A 19354-nucleotide genomic window follows, 5' to 3' on the forward strand; every position below is an offset into this window, starting at 1 on the left:
AAGGTTCCCGGGCTTGTGGTTGTGTGGTGGTACACACAGAGCTGTTCTGGGGGCTTCTTGAGTTGTGGTGTTTGTAGCAGATGCTGGAGGGGGCGGGGGAGCAGGGGAAACATGCCTTTGTCCTGCTGTGGTTTTCTGGGCCTGCTCCCCATTCTCCTTTGCAGACAAGTCTCAGAGCCTCCCTCCCAGCCCCACCCACAGTGTGCTCCAGCCCTCCTAGCTTGAGCTGACCTTTGCGTTACATTCAGTCTGTTCTTGTTGTGTCCTCAACTCGGCCACGTCCAGTGCTGAGAGACGCCAGAGGCTCCTGACTGGACCCCCACCCCTATCAGAGCTAGTTGGGGCTTCATCCTGGTAGGGGCTGGCCCTGGCTTTTCCTGCCTATTTCTAGCTTCCCTGAAGCTGATCCTTTTTTCTTACTCTGCTCCCGAGCAACTGCCAGTATACCTTTGGATGAGGGAGCCATCTCAAAGGAGGGAGACAATGTAGGGTGGGGTGAGTGGAGCACCCACTTTTAGACAAGTTCAGTCACCTCAATCTACAGCTTCCAGGACAAACATCCTTTCATAGCGTCCACTTGCCCCATCATGCCCCTTCTTGGGCCCCTTTGTCTTGCATCGGGGGGGCCCACAACCACACTTCCTAAGCCCCCCCACCCCCAGTTAGTCAGCAGAACCAGAGCCATCCATCCCAAGTGCCACCCTGACCCCCAAGCAGCGCTCCTGCCCCTCCCAGCTGTGACAGCCTGGCTGGAGAATCTGGGTGGCCGTGGACAGAAGGGAGCAGAGTCTAGAGGGATGGTGTAAGTGAGAGCGTTGCCGGCTGTGGGGTTAGGAGAAGCTGCCCCGGTCACCTCGGCTGTGCTGCCTGTTGACCATCCCGCCCAGGGTCCACCGGCGGTCCAGGCGCCTCAGATGGGCCTTGCGTCTCTTGGACACTGATGTGAGAGATGGCGATGGAGAATGCGGCCACAGGAACCGGTGGAGAAAATGGAGATGCAGATGAGATGGGATGGGGGTAGGGGGTAGGGATGGTCCACATTCCCAGGCCTGGACTGAGTCCATGGGTGGTCAGCATATGAGGGAAAATTCAACCAAAGCCAATCCACGGGGGCTACATCCGAGTCTAGAAGGGAGCTAGAGCACTCAGAATCCCAGAACTTCAGATAGAAAGAGGGCCTCTTGCTACAGACCAGTATCAAACAGTCCCCAGGGGTGGGAAGATCACTGTGCCCCCCATGCTGGGCAGTGCTGGCTTCCAGAAGGGCTGAGGATCTCTAGTACCCAGACTTACTTTCACTCGCTCACCAAGTATTTACTGAGAACATGCACTATAGCTCAGACCCCAGGAATAAGAGCAACTAAGCTAACAGAGACTTGGGGTCCCTACCTTCCAAGTGCCTCTAGCTATTTCCACTCTGGTCATGTATATGTCTCTGCTTTCTTGGTCACACCCCTGGGCAAAGCACTGCATCCTCTAGCCCAGTGCCTGGGTCCCAAGACATGCTTGCTGACTGAAACGCACACACATGGTCTCGGCAGGCTTTCTACACGAGTATCCATTAGATTTCATAGGAAAGTGTCTGCTTTCCTGGAAAGAGGAAAGTGGTCTGTCTTGCTTTTGTCAGCAGGAGGCCAGGATCAAAAGAGGTGGGTCTCGGCCAGGCCCTGTGCTGTCTCTCTGAGCCTGTTTCCTCATCTGTCGTAGGTGGTTGCATGCTACCCTGGCTTGAAACAAGGTGCTGAAAGGACCCTAACCAGTGGAAAAGAGAGCCCCTCAGCCTCAGGACACTGGCCTCCTGGGTGCAGGGTGGGGGAAGGCAGGTTTTCTACTTTCTCTGCAGAGAATGAGGCTTTCAGTTGACGCACAGCTAAGGGATCACCATAACAATAACTCAGGTTTAAACAATCCACAAATACCATCTCACTTAAGTCTCACCAAAGCCGCATGTGGCTGAGACTAGGGAGAAGCTCTGAGTCTGGGGAGCAGCAACAGGGATGACCAGGGTCTGGGAGGAAGGCTCACTGAAGTGCCTGGAGAATGCACTCCTGTCATCGCAGGGGAGGGGATCTCGATCACTCCCCTGCCCCCACAGCTAACAGGTCTGAATGCTACACAGCACACTGGGCTTCAAAGGAACACGCCACTGTGCAAACAGCCCAAACCCCAAAGGACCAAACGGCCCCCTTTTCTTCCCAAAGCTATGAAGCAGCAGCTGGGGTAGGCCTCCAGTTTCTGTTTCCAGGGCCCAGGACTGGGGGAGGGGAGAAGTGGGGGGTGGCAACAGGTGGGATGGCTAGAGAGGGGGCTAGGCACAGGGCTGCAGGAGCAGTGACCAGCGTGTCCATGGAAACTGCTGGGGCCATGGGCCACAGGTCCTCTAGAAAGCATGTGCAGGAACCTGTTCTAAGAGGCCCCTTGGACACCCACAGGACACAGACCTGCACTGACTCCTGCATCTAACATCATCAGGTTCAACCCCCACCCCCACCCCCACACACACGCCTGGCTACAGTTCACTCTGTGTAAAGGTTCTCTCTGCTCCAACCAGGTGGGCCTCTCTGCCCACACAGCTCTCAGATTCTTCCCAGTCCTGGCCTTGTGCCCATTCAGTGCCCCTTCTCTGCCCAACAGGCCCATGTGGCCTCCCTGGAGATGTCTTTTCAGCCGGGAGCTCTCAGTCCACACACAAGGCCTCCTGGTGTTGAGCCAGAGATGCCCTCACAGCTTCCAAGCAAAATGCTCCTTAGAGGGTGGGGCAAGGGGCATAGCAAAAGAGGCAGACCTGGCCCACCGGAGGGTCCTACACTGGAAAGACGGGGTGGTCACCATGAAGGCACTGAGCATCTGGCACTTGGTGAGACACTGGCACTGTGGTGATTTCTGAACGGCTCTAGAAACCTCTAGAATGTGGAAGGAGGTATCAGGTGGGGTGTGGGTTCATCCCCAGAGCTCAGGCCCAGCCCCTGGAACCTGTCATGAAATCTGGACAAGATGTTGAAAGAAAGAGGGAGACAGGGTGGAGCTTCCCGCCCACCTAATAACGGACATTTAGGGAAGAATGAATAAGGAGCTGGCACTGGGCAGGCTGGAGGGGGTCAGAGGCTGGTGGCAGGCCTCCATTCCCTGGAGCTCAGACACACCTATCTAGATTCAGGCTGTGGGACAGTTGGTTGGAAGTCCTGATGAGCCTAAGCCAGTAGCTGGGGGGCTCAGGCAGCTTGCTCAGGGGAATGCCTGCGACCACAGATGACTGCCAGGGCAGTGCCAGCCTCGGGGTGGGGCAGGCTCTTGGAAATGTACCAGCAAAGACATAGGCAAACCTGAGCCCAAGCCAATTCTGCCAGTGCCTGAACCACCCTTCAGTTCCTGAGTCTGACCAGACCAGCCTCTGGGTCAGCACCCTGGCTAGGCTGAGAGCCCAGCAGGAAGGCACAGGAAAAAGGGTGTGCACCCAACTCCTTGGGTCCATACTGGCCACAGAGAGTGTGAAGTTGGGGGGCAGGTCGCCATAGATCCTCCAGGGGCACCAAGCTTGAGGACTGTTCTCTCCAGTCTCTGTCCAAAGTTGCAAAGACCTGAGAGCCATACCCAAGGGAACCCCATTCCCCCTTCTATTTTTTAGCAGGGCCACAGGGACAGACATTTGGGTATCTGAGGTAAGAGGCTGGGGGATTCTGACTGGCAAGTGGTTTTAGGGAGAAGAATCGGAGGGAGTGGAGTTACTCCCGGGGCCAGGGGTTCTCAGGGTAGCCAGCCCTACCCCCATCTCTTCATTCTCCCCTTAGACTTGCAGGACCTCTTACCTTCCCCTGTCTTGGAGGTGTTGATGTCCGAGTCATCCCGAGTGCCATTCTGTGCCTCCAGATAGGTGGCAGGGACCCACCCCTGCTCCTCAGAGGTACTCACGAACCACCAGCCTGCAGCAGGGACAAAAGAGGGCAGAGGTCAGGTCAGAGCTGGAAGGGAAGGTGCTGCAGAGGAAAAAGCACAGGACAGACAGTGGGGCTCTGGTACGCCTGACTCACGCCCAGCTCCAGGAGCCTGCCTCTAGCTAAGGAAGAAGAGACCCATTCTGATGATTCTTTGTCCTTCAAAGAAACTTGGCACTGTTCTGCTCATGACAGATCTATCTCCAAACCAGGCCTGGCCCTCTATTGTCTCCATCCGCAGGCTTTTCCTCCCAGCCCACCTGAGTCTGAAAAGGGCAGCTAGGACACAGATGGTCAGCATCACAGTCAGGAAGAACTGAGGACACAAGAACTGTTTCTTATGCTCTTGGCCATTGGGAGGAAGACTAGTATGACCATCATTCATATTTATAAGGTGGAAGGCGCTGTAATAGCCACTACCTTCCACCCAGGAAGATTGTGAGCTTAATTTCTATGAGAAGGAAGCTGGTCAAGGAGCCTTAGGGGGGGTCTCTATGGTAATTCTCAAGAAGGCTCCTCTGCTACCCTTTACAGAGATGGTCAACAGGACCCAGGGGCCAAGGCCCACCCACTCAATGAGTAGATATAAAAGAATGGCCAGTGGGGACAGGGAGTGTTTGGGCTGCTCTGAGTCCCCAGGTCTGTGGTGGCAGCCTGCCTTCCATCCCTCTGCCAGATTCAGGTTGGTCAAACACTACATAGTTCTTGTGTGTAATTTTCTTATCTGTTCTCTGTGTGAATGAGTGTGAACCACCCTTATGCCAACCATAGCCACTTGTATGTTATTGATTCTGCCATGCATGGACCTGAAGAGGCTGTTGGAGCCATACCACTATTGTCCCTGATGCCCAACCACAATGGTCTAGTTACTCAGCGGTGTGGCTAATGAGTCCCTCAAAGCGGGCAGAAGGTTCCTAAAGGAACCACTGCCTGAGATGTCAGTCAGCCTTCTTCTTGTAGTCTTTTGGGGTATACTCTAAGAAACTCCAGCAATCTGCCAGCAAGCACAAGCTTTAGCTCTTCTGGAGGTCATGGAACAGGGTTGACCTATTTGGCAAGACTTTCTGCCTCCTTGAGTGAGCAGACCCAGTTCAGGGACAAGGCACCCAGAGGGCTGTGGCAGGTACTCACCCAGATACTTTGCTCTGAACCCTAAAAACCACATAAACCAGGAATTGCAGGGTATTTCGAAGAGCCTGTCTGAGAATTAAGTCAATTAAAAAGCAAAGAAGTCAAGAGAAGTTAAGAGATAGGGAGGGAGAGAGCTGATGAGCATCACTTGGGTTCCTGGTTCTAGTTATGCCTGAAGCTAGATGACTTTCCTGGACTTTCTAATTACACAAGCCAATGCACTTCCTGCTCTGTTTAATTTCACTGGAGCTAGGTTTTAATCACTTGAACTTGGAGAGTCCTCACTAATTCCACCTTCAACCAGCAATCACGCCCCCCTCATAACCCTAGACTAAAGATGAAAAGCCAACTAATCAACGGCTACCCCAGACCTCAACAGGTGAGGACTGACCACTCTGTGCCAGTCTTGCTAAGTGGTCACTTTCCAAATCCCTGCTCAGTGGGCAGAGTCCCAAAGAACAGTGCCAGCTTGGAGCCACTTTTCAGAGCCTCTCAAAGTCACATGACTTCCCAGGTCTAGGTTCCAATGTCCAAAGCAGGCCGTTTTCTCACATCTCATCGAAACCCTCCCCAGTCTGAACCCCCCCGTTTCACCCACCAAAGTCCATCTACCAAGTCAATCCCCAGTAGGCCAAAGTGCCCTGATGACCTGACCCAGATGGAGACTTTTCCCAAAAGAAGTTTCCCCAGAAAGGGCCCAAACCCTGATTTCATTGGGATGTGTCCTTGGGACATGCCTCGAGGAATACGCCAACTTGGAAACATGTCTTGTTGAGGATTTGCCTCCAAAACCTCTCCAAGTCCAGCCCCTCCCAGTCTTTTCTTTTTCCCACCAAGGTGGGCTCACTGCCAAGTGCACTCTCTAGAATAACCTATTTTCTCCCCATTTGTCTCCAGTAGGAGACTATTTCCTCCCTTTCCTTGTGTGCACCCACGGCTTCCCAGGAAAACAGGAGACACAGAGGTCTCCTGGAATGGCTTCTGAACCTTCTCCTGACCTCTGGAATTTGAGCTGCAAAGTGACTCTCAGCAGAGGTGAACAAGCCAAGCCCCCTCCAAGGGCATCAGGAGGGCTCTGGGAGGCTGGGGAGACCCTTCCCATGGGTGTCTCTCCATCAGTCCCATCGATGCCCATCTGTATCCTGATCTGCTATGAAACAAGTCCATGAGCCTGCTGACTCTCAACCTCTTACCCGTTGGCCATCTAGGAGACCAGCCCCCAGCATGGATCTTTTGCCAATACTCCAACAGCCGTATAATCCCAGGATTCTGTTCTCTTCTCCACTGGCGGCATCGTCTCTCCTCCCCCTGACTTCACACGCGAGGGTTTGGAAACCTTCCCTAACATGCTGCTCCCTCCCTTGCCCTTGGAGCAAGGGATCCAGGATAGAAAAGTGGATCTGGACTTGCTGGCAGGAGGGACGCATCAAAGTGCAGGGCAGGCCAGGTCTCTCCTCCCACCTCTGCCTCCTTGGCAAGGGAGGCTGGCAGAGGTACTCTACCCAAGCATCGAGATGGCTGTATATATACAGGCTTCAGGGAGGCATGATGCTCTGCCCCGGATGTACAAGGACACATCTCCATGGTACCAGATGTCTCCGGGGACTTTTACTGGCTACCAGGAGCATCCTCTCACCCTAGGGCAACAATCTGGAGTGCTCTTTTCCTGTAACACTCACTGTCCAAGACTTGGGGCTAAGACCCCTTTGTGGTCATGGTCACCCACTGCAGCCCCAGCCCCACCCTAGGCTCTGGTGGTACCAGAGGAGACGGTGTCTGCAGAGAGAAGAGCTTGGCTCTAGCCTGGCTGTGGGCACTCCTGCCAAGCAACCATGGAAGACCCCGACGGTGGGCACCGATGGACGTGGGCAGAGGTGCTGGTGGTCTGCACCGGCACATACAGACCTCCCGGGAGCGCTCGCACGTGTCACCCAGTCGCGTCTCTCCGGGAAATGCCCTGGGCCTGCTCCCACCCACGACTGCTGATGGGCCTCTCCCTCATGCCAGCAGTTCAGACGTCAATTACTGCAACTGGGGCTCCTGACCAGTCACCGCTGCTCCAGCGAGAAACAAACTGACTCAGCACCCCTGGATGTGACCCAGCTGGCGGAGAAGCCTCAGACATCATCCATGGGGCTCCCAAACTCATCTCCAATGCCCTCTTCCTGTAGAATCTGTGGGTGTGTGTGTGTTGGGAGCAGGTGTGGACAAAGGTATGTATTTCTGAGTAAACGGGAGGTGAGTCTACACGCCTGGAATAACAATGTGTAGGTATGTGTATCTATCTATATAATCATTATTACAGCCAGATACCAAGAAGAACACTATGTCAGGTGCTAAGCTATATACCTATCAGTTTATCTAATCTTCGACAACCCTGTGAAGTTGGTGCTACCATCATCATCATCCTGGCTTCGCAGATGCAGAAATCGTGGCATTGACATACCAAGCGCAACCTGCCCAAAGACACACAGGTGGGAAGAGATGGGATGGGACTTTCAACCCTGGCAGCCCAGCATAAGCACTGGAGCCAAAGACCCAAGTCTGAATCCCGGCTCTATAGCCTTAGGAAAGTGATGTAAACTTTCTGAGCCTCGGCTTCCTCATCTGTAAAGTACTGAGAATGCCGTCGATCTTGCAATTAGTGTGAGGATCAGATGAGACATATAACACCACATGGGACCTGGTACCCACTCAACAGAAGCCATGAGCTTTACGGAAGTAAGGGTAAGCCACTCAGGATGCGGGCAGTTAGAGGCCAGCACTCAGGGGATACGTGGGACTTGCATGGGCTGCCTCTTAGACTTTTCACAACCCCAGGAAGATGGATTTACATTCTCAGCTGGCCTCTTCCATCCTCCCACCCTCCTTTGCTGGGAAAAGGAAAGTCAGTGGGTTTGACTAAAGGACTGAGACTTGTGGCCAGTCTTTTTGTGTCAACCAAATGACAGGCCTACAAGGTAGGTGAACAATACCACCATGGAGGTAACACACTTATTAGAACAAGCACCCACATAAGATCAAAAGGACAGCGTTTGCCATTAACTCCAAATACACCCCATCTCTTCTGATCTCAGAAGCAAAGCAGGGCCTCATACTTGGATGGAGACCACCTGGGAATACCAGGTACTGTTGGCATTTTGGAGTCCTGGTGTGGTGCTGTGGGTTAATGCACTGGATTGCAAAGTCGGTTTGAACCATAAAGTCAGCCGTTCAAGCTCACCAGTCGCTCCCTGGAGACCCTATACAGGGTAACTATGGGTCGGAACCGACTCAGTGGCACTTTAACAACAACAAACAAAAAAGCTCAGAAGCCTGGAAGAGATAGGAAAGAAAGATGAATGGAATCTGCAAACATAGGGAGGAAGTGGGAAGAGTGCTGTTACACTGCAGGGATCACATCAATGTCATGACACAACATGTGTATGAATTGCTGAGTAAGTAGAACACCAGTTTGCACTGTACACTTTCACCCGAATCACAATAAAAAAGTTAAAAAAAAAAAAAATAAAGGACTTTAGCCTTGGCCTGATGTAGTGAATGGCTGCAGCTGTGTCCAGATGGGGGTGGCTGTTCCCCAGCTGTCAGCCAAGCTCTTTCCTGAGAAGTCAACCAAGGGAGTAGGCAGAGAACCTCATGGCAGGAGATGGTGGGGACCCTCCGGGGCCTGGGCCAGTTGGCAGACCCCAAGCACACCCTCTGAAGGATGTCTGGCAGTCATGTTCGATAACACCCATGCAGCTCCCCACCTGAGTTACTGTGCCTACGATGGCCTTTCCCAGGAGTGGGACAGAAGAGGGGTGCCATGATTGTTCCCCATGAGAAAGTGACACCTACACACCTGACATGCCACCTCCTCCTAAACTCCTAAACTCAAAGTTTAGTCTTGGTGCCAAGTCCCCAGACTGGAGACGTCCTCTACTACAAGGTTCCCTGTGAGGGCCACATCTCCACAGAGGCAGGAGAGCGTGACCCAGTCAGCCAGGGCCCAGGGGCCCAGGAGGAGCAGATAATTAGGGACAGCTCACCTTCCAGTGGGGGGGGAGGCGATGGGAGACGGCCTGTCTGGGTGGGCCCACCTGCTTGGCATGGGGGGAAGAGGGCAGAGAGAGAGGAACTGAGACACAGATGAAGACTGACGCAGAGACAGAGTGAAAGAGACCAAGAGAGACAGGTGCAGAAAGAGCTGAGAGAAACTGGGGTTCTTGGTGGTGCCGACAGTGGGGACTAGGATGGACTGATGGGCAGGGAGAGGGACTGGGGGCCTTAGACACATTAGCAGGGGGCTGAGCTAGGCCCAGGGTGACAGGAAGTTATGGGTACTCCCAGGCCTCTGCTGTCCCCATGGTGACCAGGTCAAAATGACCTCCTTAGCCAGAGAGGATACAGAGCTTGTAAGGGCCAGCTGCACACAATTCAGACGTTAATGTTAATGAAGTCCTCTGAGGTTACAGCTCAGCTCAGGACACACCAGCTGCTGGGGGAGGGTAGACCCTTCTCCTTCCTCTCTCTCGCCCTTTAACTCCTCCCTGTCCTTTGAGATGACTTCCAGATTCGCCCACCCTCCTGACCTGCACTACATACCCCAGGATGTGGCCCGTGGGTGCTCTCGGTTCAGATCACCCTCCACCACCAAGGACTAGCTGGGAGAACAAGGGTGCCTGTCTAGAGTGGACCCTTCTCAGGGAGCAATCCCCAGGACCTTTACACCCAGCAAGTAGTGCTTAGTCCCAGGCCTGGGCACCTGCAAAGAACACAACACATTCAGGACTCGTGCTTCCCTCCCAGCTCCCCGCAGCCCAGCAAGGCCACCACAGGGGTGCAAACTCACAGAATTCAGAGAGGCTGAGACCCACCCAGAGCTTGAGGTTGGGATGAACCCAGCTGGCTCCGGGGATTTCCAGGCTTTGCGTTTGCTTTCCCTCTAAGTTCCTTCAAGCCCTTCATGCATCTGGTGCCAATCGGTTCAGAGCCATGCCTCCATGGAAGGAGCGCTGGGTGCGTAGTGGTTATGTCTTGGATTGCTAACCAAAAGGTCAGCAGTTTGAATCCACCAGTGGCTCTGAAGGAGAAAGAAGAGGCTTTCTGTTCCTGAAAAGATTTATATAGTCTTGGGAACCGTACAGAGAGAGGGTCACTCTGAGTCAGAAGCAACTCAAGGGTGGTCACTGAGTACTGTCCTGGGAGCAGACCTGGAGAAAGGAAAGGACTGGGATGAGGATGAGTGAGCAGCAAAGGCAGGGTTGGGTGCTAAGGGGAGGAGGCACAAGGATTAACACTAAGGGGTTTGCTTCTGTCCTGGGCTCAGCCTGACTTCCCCCTTCTGGGGACCCTGTGGCTTCTTCCTGGAGGAATCTGGAGAAGCTGGAAATGCAGGCTGCCCACAGCGGCGGCATGGCATACTATGCCTTTAAGAACAGCAAAAGGTCACCAACCCTGGCCCAAAGACACAGTCACTGCAGCCTCTGCCAAGAGTCCCTGCTCCGTGTGTGTGCACCCACATGGCCCCGCCTCCCTGCCTGATCTGCTGCTCTGCTCCCACCCCTAGGTGCACGCTGCACAGCTGCACAGTCTCCCCCTCCCCACAGATGGTGCTCAGCGGTATCAGGGCCTAACTTTGGGGCTGAGAACCTTCCCGGGTGCCTGAAGTCTGGATTCCAAGACCATGAGCAAAGGCTGCTACGTCACCCTCTGGAGGGCTCCATGGAGTCTGTGATGAGAAGACAGCAAGAAATGGGCTGCCACCTCTCTCCTAGCCCTGCCAGCCCACCTCGCTGGATGGGTCTGCAAGCCCAGCGCTGAGCTGGGTCCCAGCCAAGCCTGTGGGGGCTGGGGAGGCAGAGGTGTGGAGAGTGTGGACTTGGCCTGATGCATGAGCATTTGCATGCAGAGAGGGATGGTGATAAAATGACAGGTAGAGGAGAGAAATGGTTTAAGCAAGGGCTCCGGAGCTCAGCTGCCTGTTAAAAGGCCAGTTCTGCTCCTTTACCAGTGGTGTCCACTTGGCAATGACTCAGTTTCCTCTTCTGTAAAAAGGACCTGCAGCATACCTATGTCTCCCTACAACTCACGTTGTGACTGGAGTTGTTAAGTGCTGTTGAGTCAGTTCAATTCATAACAAGCCTACATAGGTTTCTGAGGAGTGGCTGGTGAGGCTGAACCACCAAGCCTGTGGTTCAAACCGACCTCGCAGTCCTTGCAGTCTAGCGCATTAACCTGCAGCACCACACCAGGACTGAGTTATCCAGGAAAAGTGCTCAGAGTAGCACCTGGGTTCTAGCAAGTCACAAAACAGGAGCTGTTATTAGGGTGCTAAGTGCAAACTGCGGGGAATTTAAAAGATGGAACCAAGGCTTCATGGACTGGTGTCAAGGAAGGCAGGTGCATGCAGGAGTCTGGAGCGTCAGGTAGAGAAAGACTCCTTCCTTTCTGGTGCCATGTCACCTGGCCTTGACCTCGGAAGGTCTCTAGTGAAAATATGTGGGTCTGGTTCTGTGGTGGTTGAGGCAGCAAATACAAAATGGCCTAGGGGTAGATGGAGCAGGACTATAGCCGCATAGGAGGTGAGTCATGGCACGAGACTGCTGGTATCCTGGGCAGCTGCTGGATAACCCAAACAGCCCTGTGGAGCACGGACAAGGCGGCGGCTGACGCAATGCTTGCTGAGAGAACTGCAGATGTGTAGATGAAACTGAGGAATCACGGAAGAATTCTTAGTGCAGTGGAGAGAGAGACTTGAGCTGAACCTTGGGTAGAATCTGGAGAGGAGGAAAACGGCAGTCTCTAGAGGGGAAGAGCATGAGCAAAGGCAGAGTGGGAGGGCAGGTGGCTCAGTCTGAGAATGCTCCAGACGCTTCTTCAGGGAAATTTTTCCAGATGAAGACAAGAGGGGCCTACCCCTTTCAAAATCACTCAATCTACCTTATTACAAAGGAGGAAGAGGCATTCGCCCTCGGCCAGTAATTCCTGAACAGAAGGTGGATCAGAAAGAATAGAGGGAGAGTGCTGTTGCATTGTGGGAAATGCAACCAATGTGTCAAAACAAATATGTTTGAGTTGTTGGATGGAAAACCAATGCGCTCTGTAAACTTTCCTCCAACTCACAATAAAAAATTAAAAACAAAAACCCAAAACAAAACAAAAAAACTATAAGACAAGTTAGATTCTAACAACGTAAGTGTAAAGAATACCATTGGTGGGAAGATCTAGTGGGACTCACGCAAGAGAACAGAGACCAGAGAGGCATGAACCTCTGAGGCTCATGTCCACGAGCAACTGTCAAGTCAGTCCCAACTCACATTGAAGTGTGTGAGAGTAGAACTGAACTCCATAGGGTTTCCAATGGCTGAGTTTTGGGTCATAGCTTGCCAGGCTTTTCTTCTGAGGCACTTCTGGATGGACTCAAACCTCCAACCTCTGGATAGCTACTGAGTGCATCTGTCAACCATTTGTAAAAGCTCAGGTCGGGCAGGTTAAGTTCTCAGAAGCTGAACCTTGGAAAAAAATGATATAGGTAACAAAACATGAGGCGTTTTCCCTCAGGTTCCAGGCAAGAGAAAGATACAGAAGAGATAAGCCTCTCTCTTAGGGGAAGGTGTAGTCATATGAGCAGACAGAGGGAGGCTGTGGGTCTGCTGGACAGCTGTCCATGGCTGCAGAGCCTGCCAGGCCAACATCAGCAATCCTGGAGGACTGGGGGGATGGGAGCAAAGCCAGAGATCCCATGATGGGCAAAGGCCGCAATGTTCAGTGAAGGAAAGAAAAAGTGAAATCCAGATGGTGTTCACGGATAAGCCCCAGACCACAAGACTGGTTTGAACTGCAAGGTGGCAGTTACGACTATACAGCACTTCAATGACAAAAACCACCTCAATATTGTTGCTGATCAAGTAAAACATGGATTACCCAACAAAAGGCTGGAGGGAGCTTCTGGCAGGGATTTGAACACATAGAAGTGCTGGTTAGGACTCAACAGGAAGGACCTGGGCCCAACCACCCTGGATTCAGGTAGTGGGCCTGGCAGGTTGAAGCAGTCTCATAGCTGAGACATTCAGGTCCCTGGGTGTCTTATCACCCCCAGGATCCTGGGGGCTGCAGGCTGCACTGACAGACCACCTGGAAGAAGGTGTCTACTGGGGACCTGTTCTGTTGGATGCTGCCATCAATCCCAGGAGGAGGACAGAGATGCTGTGCTGGTGGCATCAGTTCAGCAAAGCTGTGCCAGGCTTGGGAGCCAAAAAAAGGGATCCAAATCCATGGTAACAGCATGGTGAAAGCTGACAAGATGTAAAGTGTTAACAGAGCGACAACGGGACATGGGAATTTATACAGTGGTCACATACTGTACTGTCATAACTTTGGGGAATCAGTAGGGAATGCTATTGATGATTAATGCCAGATTAAAAGGTGCAAACTGGGAGTATTTTGGGCAATCTGGGTTGTACAGGTCATCTATTTGGTCTTGAGGATGAGAATAGTCTAATGTTGCAGCCATCTAAGATACAACAAAGAGTGAAGAAAATAAAAGATGCAAGGAAACAATCAGTCCAAAGAACCAATGGACCATGTGAACTCCAGCCTTCACAACCTTGGGAATAAAGGTCCGAACTGGTACCCAGCTGTCACTGCTGACCGTTCTGAATCACAATAGGAGGTCCTGGATACAGTGGGAGAAAAAAATTAGAATAATGAAAAAGACCAGGCATAGTGGTCTGATAGAGACTGGTAGAACCTCCAAGAACATGGTCCTTAGATATCCTTCAGGCCTGGAACTGAACTCACCCCTATGGCTCAACTTTCAGCCAAATGACAGACAGTTCTCTAACAATATCACCTTGGGAGGCACATGCTCATTACAACAACCAACCAGACGAAACCAAAAGGGCAGCATTTGCCCAGGGCTAAAGCTCAGAAGACAGAACAAGGCAGAAAGGAAGGAAGGAGGTAAACCATAAACCCAGGGATGGGAAGAGGAAGTTACATTGTGGGTACTGTAGTCAGTGTCACAAAGCAACATGTGTATGAACTGTTGAATGGCAAACCAATTTGCTCTGTACACTTCCTCCCAATCACAATAAAAAGTTGTGGTGACTTCAGTAGTGTGGTGGGAAAGATCTTCCCCCAAGTCTGGGAACTCTGAGGCTGCATTAGGGAACATCCAGCATGAGAGACGTACCCAAGGCACACAGTTAAGAAGTAGCAAAGCCAGATGAGCACCCAGGTCTCCAGCACAAGGATCTCTGCTACCCTTAAAAACACACCGTTCTAACGCTGACACACATGTGCTGCATGAGTCTAATCGACTCATTGGCAGCTGGCTTGAACCTATTTGGCTCCTTCGTTAATGAATAAGTTAAGTAACAACTACAACAAATGTTCATTTAAACAACAAATGATTCCTGTCATTCATTCCTGTGTAGACAAAAACCAGTGGTGCCTGCTATTCGCTCTCCAAATTGCCACCTGACAGATAAACCAGAGAAATGAAATCCTCTCTACTTCTCCTCAGTCCCCCTGGGCCCCACAAAGCAGATCTGATCCTCAGAAGAGTCATGGGCTTGTCTTACACCCCCCCATTTGTGTTCTCTCCAGAGGAGTGGGCCGACAGGTGGTTCTCGGGGTTCCCTCTAAGTTGACCCTCTCTCTGAGCTCACATGGCAGGGCCACTCAGGGCTGAAATAATTTTCTAGGACAAGATCTTATCCAAGGGCTGAGCCAGAGGAGAGTGACTTGACTATGGCTCAGGATTTCTCAAACCTCAGCTATTTCAACACTGCTCACAACTTTTGTCATACCCTGCAACTACATATACTGTGGTTCACATAATACATAAGTAAATCTGCCAAAGGTGGAAAACAACTCAGATCTGGAAAAAGAAGGCAGTCCAGGAAGAAATCTGGCTCTCACAGGTTTCACTGTATCTTTAAAGTAGCTCTTTTTTTTTTTCTAACTTAATTTATAAAGGAAACTTCATAACACCACCACAACCAACCAACTAGGCCCCCCAAACACAAAAGCACATCCCATGAGAGCAAAGCAACACCCTCCATTTGAGTTGTAGTGACCCTGGAGTCAGAACTTGCTCTCTCTTGGTTGGAAATGGAGATTAGCGCGGGATTAAGAAATTCACACCTCAAACTGAGAGAAATGAGAAGGCTTGGAAGGGACTCATTTATTCATGGCTGTCAACAGAAATCTTTAGTGTTGCATCTGTACACCATCTAAAATCATCTCTTGTAATATGATGGTGTGCGGCCCACATTTTAGGAAGTATTTAAGCACAGTTTGGGCTCAATTACTAACCTAAATGTTGGCAATTCATCCCAGAAGAAAAGGTCTGTTGACTGAATGACTTTGCTGGAGACTACAGTCAAGAACATCCTATGAAACAGCTCTGTTCTGTGACACACGGGGAGGCCATGAGTCACAATACACATGACAGCACTGATTTGGACTAGAACGGTACCTGATCAGTCCAAGTGACTGAAGAAAGAAGCTGTGTCTCTCCACTGGTGAAATGGAAACCTTAAACAGCAAAGACCACCATGACTGGGGGCAGGAGACACACTGGACTGCAAACCACAAGGTATGGGCAGTTCTAGCCTGCCAGCTGCTCCTGTGAGAACTCAAAGCCTCAGAAACCCCATAAAGGGTCACCATGTGTTAGAACGAACTTGACGGCACTTTACCACCACCACCACCACCACCCCCCCACGACTGTCTACCACTAAACCAGTTTGTGATACTGTGGTGGCTTCCGTGTTGCCATGCTGCTGGAAGATAACACTAGTATTTCAGATACCAGAAGGGTCGCCCACCACCCATCCAGATTGAGACAGACTAGGAGGAAAGATCTGCTCATCCATCTACTTACAAAAATTAGTCAATGAAAACCCTATGGACTACAACGGATTATTGTCCATAGGAGATGAGCCCCCTAGATTGGAAGTCACTCCAATACACAGTGGCTTCACTCCAATGGTCATGAAGATGGCGCAATGCCAGGCACCATGCTGTCCACGGGTCACCGTTTCTATGGAAACGAGCAATAACAAAAACATCCACCACGACTTTGTTGAGAAGAGAGCAAAAGAATGGAAAACTCCTAGCAAAGTGCTTGGTGCCTTGGATTTTCTTTCCATTTTGTGTTAGAGCTCTGTGGTTGTTACTGGCCATTTGAAATGTAAGGGATTATCCTTATTCTTTATCTAGCTTACTCCAGTGTCTAAGAAGAACACATGAGTGAGTATGTGCAAGCCTTCCCTTTACTCTCTTTGCTAAAAACGGCAGTTTCTTGGCCCCAGAGCTGAGCTGGTTTCAGTGAAAAGCCTTAGGCTGACAACTCTGCCTTCCTTTCCAGCTGAGTTCAGCCCCTCTTCAATTGGGGCAAAAATAAACCGGGGGCAATTTCAACTTTAAAGACCATGTCTATAAACAAGACAAACCCACTCCACAATTTGTCTAGGGCATTCCTTCCTCCAAGCCCTCATTTAATTTCTGGGGAATTTTAAATAGAGGCCTTGCAAAAGTTTGCACCGCCTGACGTCAACAGCTCTCCAACAACGTGGATTCTCCTATGTGGTGTGGGGAGTAGCCACCACGAATGCCCATGCTTTTCCAGGCTCCTTTCCCAGTTGGAAATTGGGAGTCATTGGTGTCACCCTATGAGGTTGTGCGAGGTGGAGGGTGCTCAGGAGGGAGTGTCACCTTTGGGGTCCCAGACTTTTGTATTTCTCAAACCTCAGACATTCTGGAACACCAGTTAGCCAATTAACCTATCTGAGTAGCACCTGTGCTAGTGTTTAATGTTCAGTGTTTTTATTACCACCTATTTTTTTTAACTCACACAAATGCATTTTTAAAATATAATCATGCTACAGGGAATGAAAAATTAGTATCCCTTTACATAAAAAATACACACAATGGAAACAAAATAATGCTCTGAAGGTCTGATCAATTACACGCAATTTCTAGCAAGATGCTACACCAGGGGCCAGCTTCTCTGTTAGTCCAAGAAATAAAGGAAGTATTTCCTTTACTTCCCCCACAGAGGTGCTCGAGACAACTGCTGTCAGGTAACCTAGAGTCAGCTTCCAGTCAGGACCACAGTATGTGTAACAGAACGAAATGCTATCCAATCCTGCACCCTCCTCACATCCATTCTATAGTTGTTGTTAAGTGCCTTTGAGTAGGTTCCGACCACAGCGACCCTGTATAAGGGTTTCCAAGGAGCAGCTAGGTGAGCTTTAGCCACCGACCCTGCAGTTTATAAACCGACCTTGCAGTCCAGCAAATTAACCCACAGCATCACACCAAGACTTCATTCTACAGTAGATGAGAAAAAATGATTTGAAACATCTCTAGATTGGCGTATAACTAATGCAAATGATGTCACTAAATTAAATTGAATTTACAAATGTTGCACTATGAGTCAAAAATTATTCACTCTGGTTATATTAAAATGTCTGTTGGCTGCACGGTCTTATCAGCACTTTCTGTTCAAGGTCAGTTCTGTACAGGTGTGAAGTGGACATCTGCAAATGAAATTTGGATTGATGCTCAAAGGAAGGTAGAAGTTTCTTTTTAAAAAAATCATTACTGGTAAGGAGACATGGATTCATCACTACAAACCTGAGAGTAAACGGCATAGTATGGAATGGAAACATTCCAAAAATTGCCGACCAAGAAAACTGGAAAATTGATGCTTATGGTTTTCTGGGATTCTCAAGGGCCAGTATTGGAACACAATCAGGAAAAAGAAAGTTTCAGTACTCAACAGTGCTTGTCACAATGAGATGCTCACACTGCAGAACTGAAGCCTAAACTTCGGATTAAATTAAGGGCCTTGTGAGCTTGCATGGCAATGCATGTCTGCACACCTCTGCCCACACTGTTGACACTCTGCAAAAACTTCATTTTGAGGTGCTATAGCATCCTTCCTACAGTCCTGGTCTTGCTCCATCACACTTTCACCTGTTTGGCCCCATGAAAGCATTCCTTCGAGGACGAAGACTCACCTCTCCAACATGGCTCACAGCTCAGCCTAAAACATTTTTTAATAAGGGAATACAAAAGCTTGTTGACATATGGACAAAGTGTATTGAAAATCAAGGAGATTATGTTGAAAAATTATGTATTTTTCTCTTCTAAAAGTTGATTAGAATAAATTTACAGCCAGAGTGTGGACAATTTTTGACTCACCCTTGTGTTTGTGTGTGTGTGTATCTATGTAGTTATTCAACCACCCCTGGAAGCATTCCTTCCTCCAGCTCAATTTTGGGGGGTACTTCTGAGTCACAAAACAGCTCCCCAGCTCACCTAGAAGGATTTACCCATAGGCACTCAAAGTTGTTGCTTCTTCTGTAATTTGCCTAGCATCACCCCATAAACTAATGTCTGCTCACCCCTCACCCAGAAGTTCTTGAAGTTTGCTTGCACACCTGATTGGGCCATTTTCATATTAAACCTCTCCTCCCGCTTCCAGGAATGGGGCAGGACCGCTCAGGGAGGTCCCACAAGCCAATCAATGGGGACAAGGCCACACCTTGGGTGAGGCTCCTAAAGGAATGCAGAGGGATGGTCTCAGCAGCAGGCTCTCCTGGAACACACTGGAACCAGCACTCTACTGGCTGGTCAGAGGGAACACTAGTAAAGCCTTAGTGGGAGACAGCTGACCCCCTCCCATTATGGTACCCACCCAGGACCTATAGATAACCACAGATGACTGACAAGGAGTGTATGGGGAAGTCTGGCAATTTACCTAAACTCTGTGGCCCTTAGCTTTTACATCTGTAAAGTGGAAGTCCTGATACTGTCCTTCACAGTGCAGTTCGTTACAGGAGAAGAGGCATTTGGCTCACTGCCTGGTATACAGTAGGTGCTTCAATCATCTCTCTTTTGCCTTTCCTCTCAGCTTCTGATATTTATAACCTCCAGAAATATGCAAATGGCTTTAACTTGAGCCCCACATGCTCTTGTCATGGGATAATCTTCCTGAAGTCCAGGCTGGGTTTTTTCATCAAGCTTCTTCCTGCCCCATTTCTCATCTTGTCTTCTTGATTCCTAAGAACTGGTCTAGGTTCTATTCCAAGGAAACAAAGCCACACTAAACAAGATCCTCGGCTAGTCTGGATGCCCTGGAAACAGGTACTCAACCACAAGCCAAAAGGTTGGCAGTTCAAACCCACCCAGGGCAGCCAGGTGCTATGCTTCCAAAGGTCATAGTCTAGAAAACCCGATGGAGTAGTCCTCCTCTGTTCACCTGAGGTTGCCATGAGTCAGCATCAACCTGA

General features: G+C 50.4%; 1 protein-coding gene across 1 annotated transcript in view; it reads right to left on the minus strand.

The window, feature by feature from the left end:
- The window catches only part of SH3PXD2A (SH3 and PX domains 2A), a 261997-nt gene that overhangs the window by 15086 nt on the left and 227557 nt on the right, over positions 1–19354 (minus strand). Inside the window, exon 9 of the mRNA XM_006831315.1 lies at positions 3807–3920. Within this exon, the coding sequence (XP_006831378.1) occupies positions 3807–3920 (114 nt within the window). The remainder of the gene's footprint in view (positions 1–3806; positions 3921–19354) is intronic.

This window comes from Chrysochloris asiatica, unplaced genomic scaffold (assembly GCF_000296735.1).
Source record: "Chrysochloris asiatica unplaced genomic scaffold, ChrAsi1.0 scaffold00003, whole genome shotgun sequence".
Lineage (NCBI taxonomy): Eukaryota > Metazoa > Chordata > Mammalia > Afrosoricida > Chrysochloridae > Chrysochloris > Chrysochloris asiatica.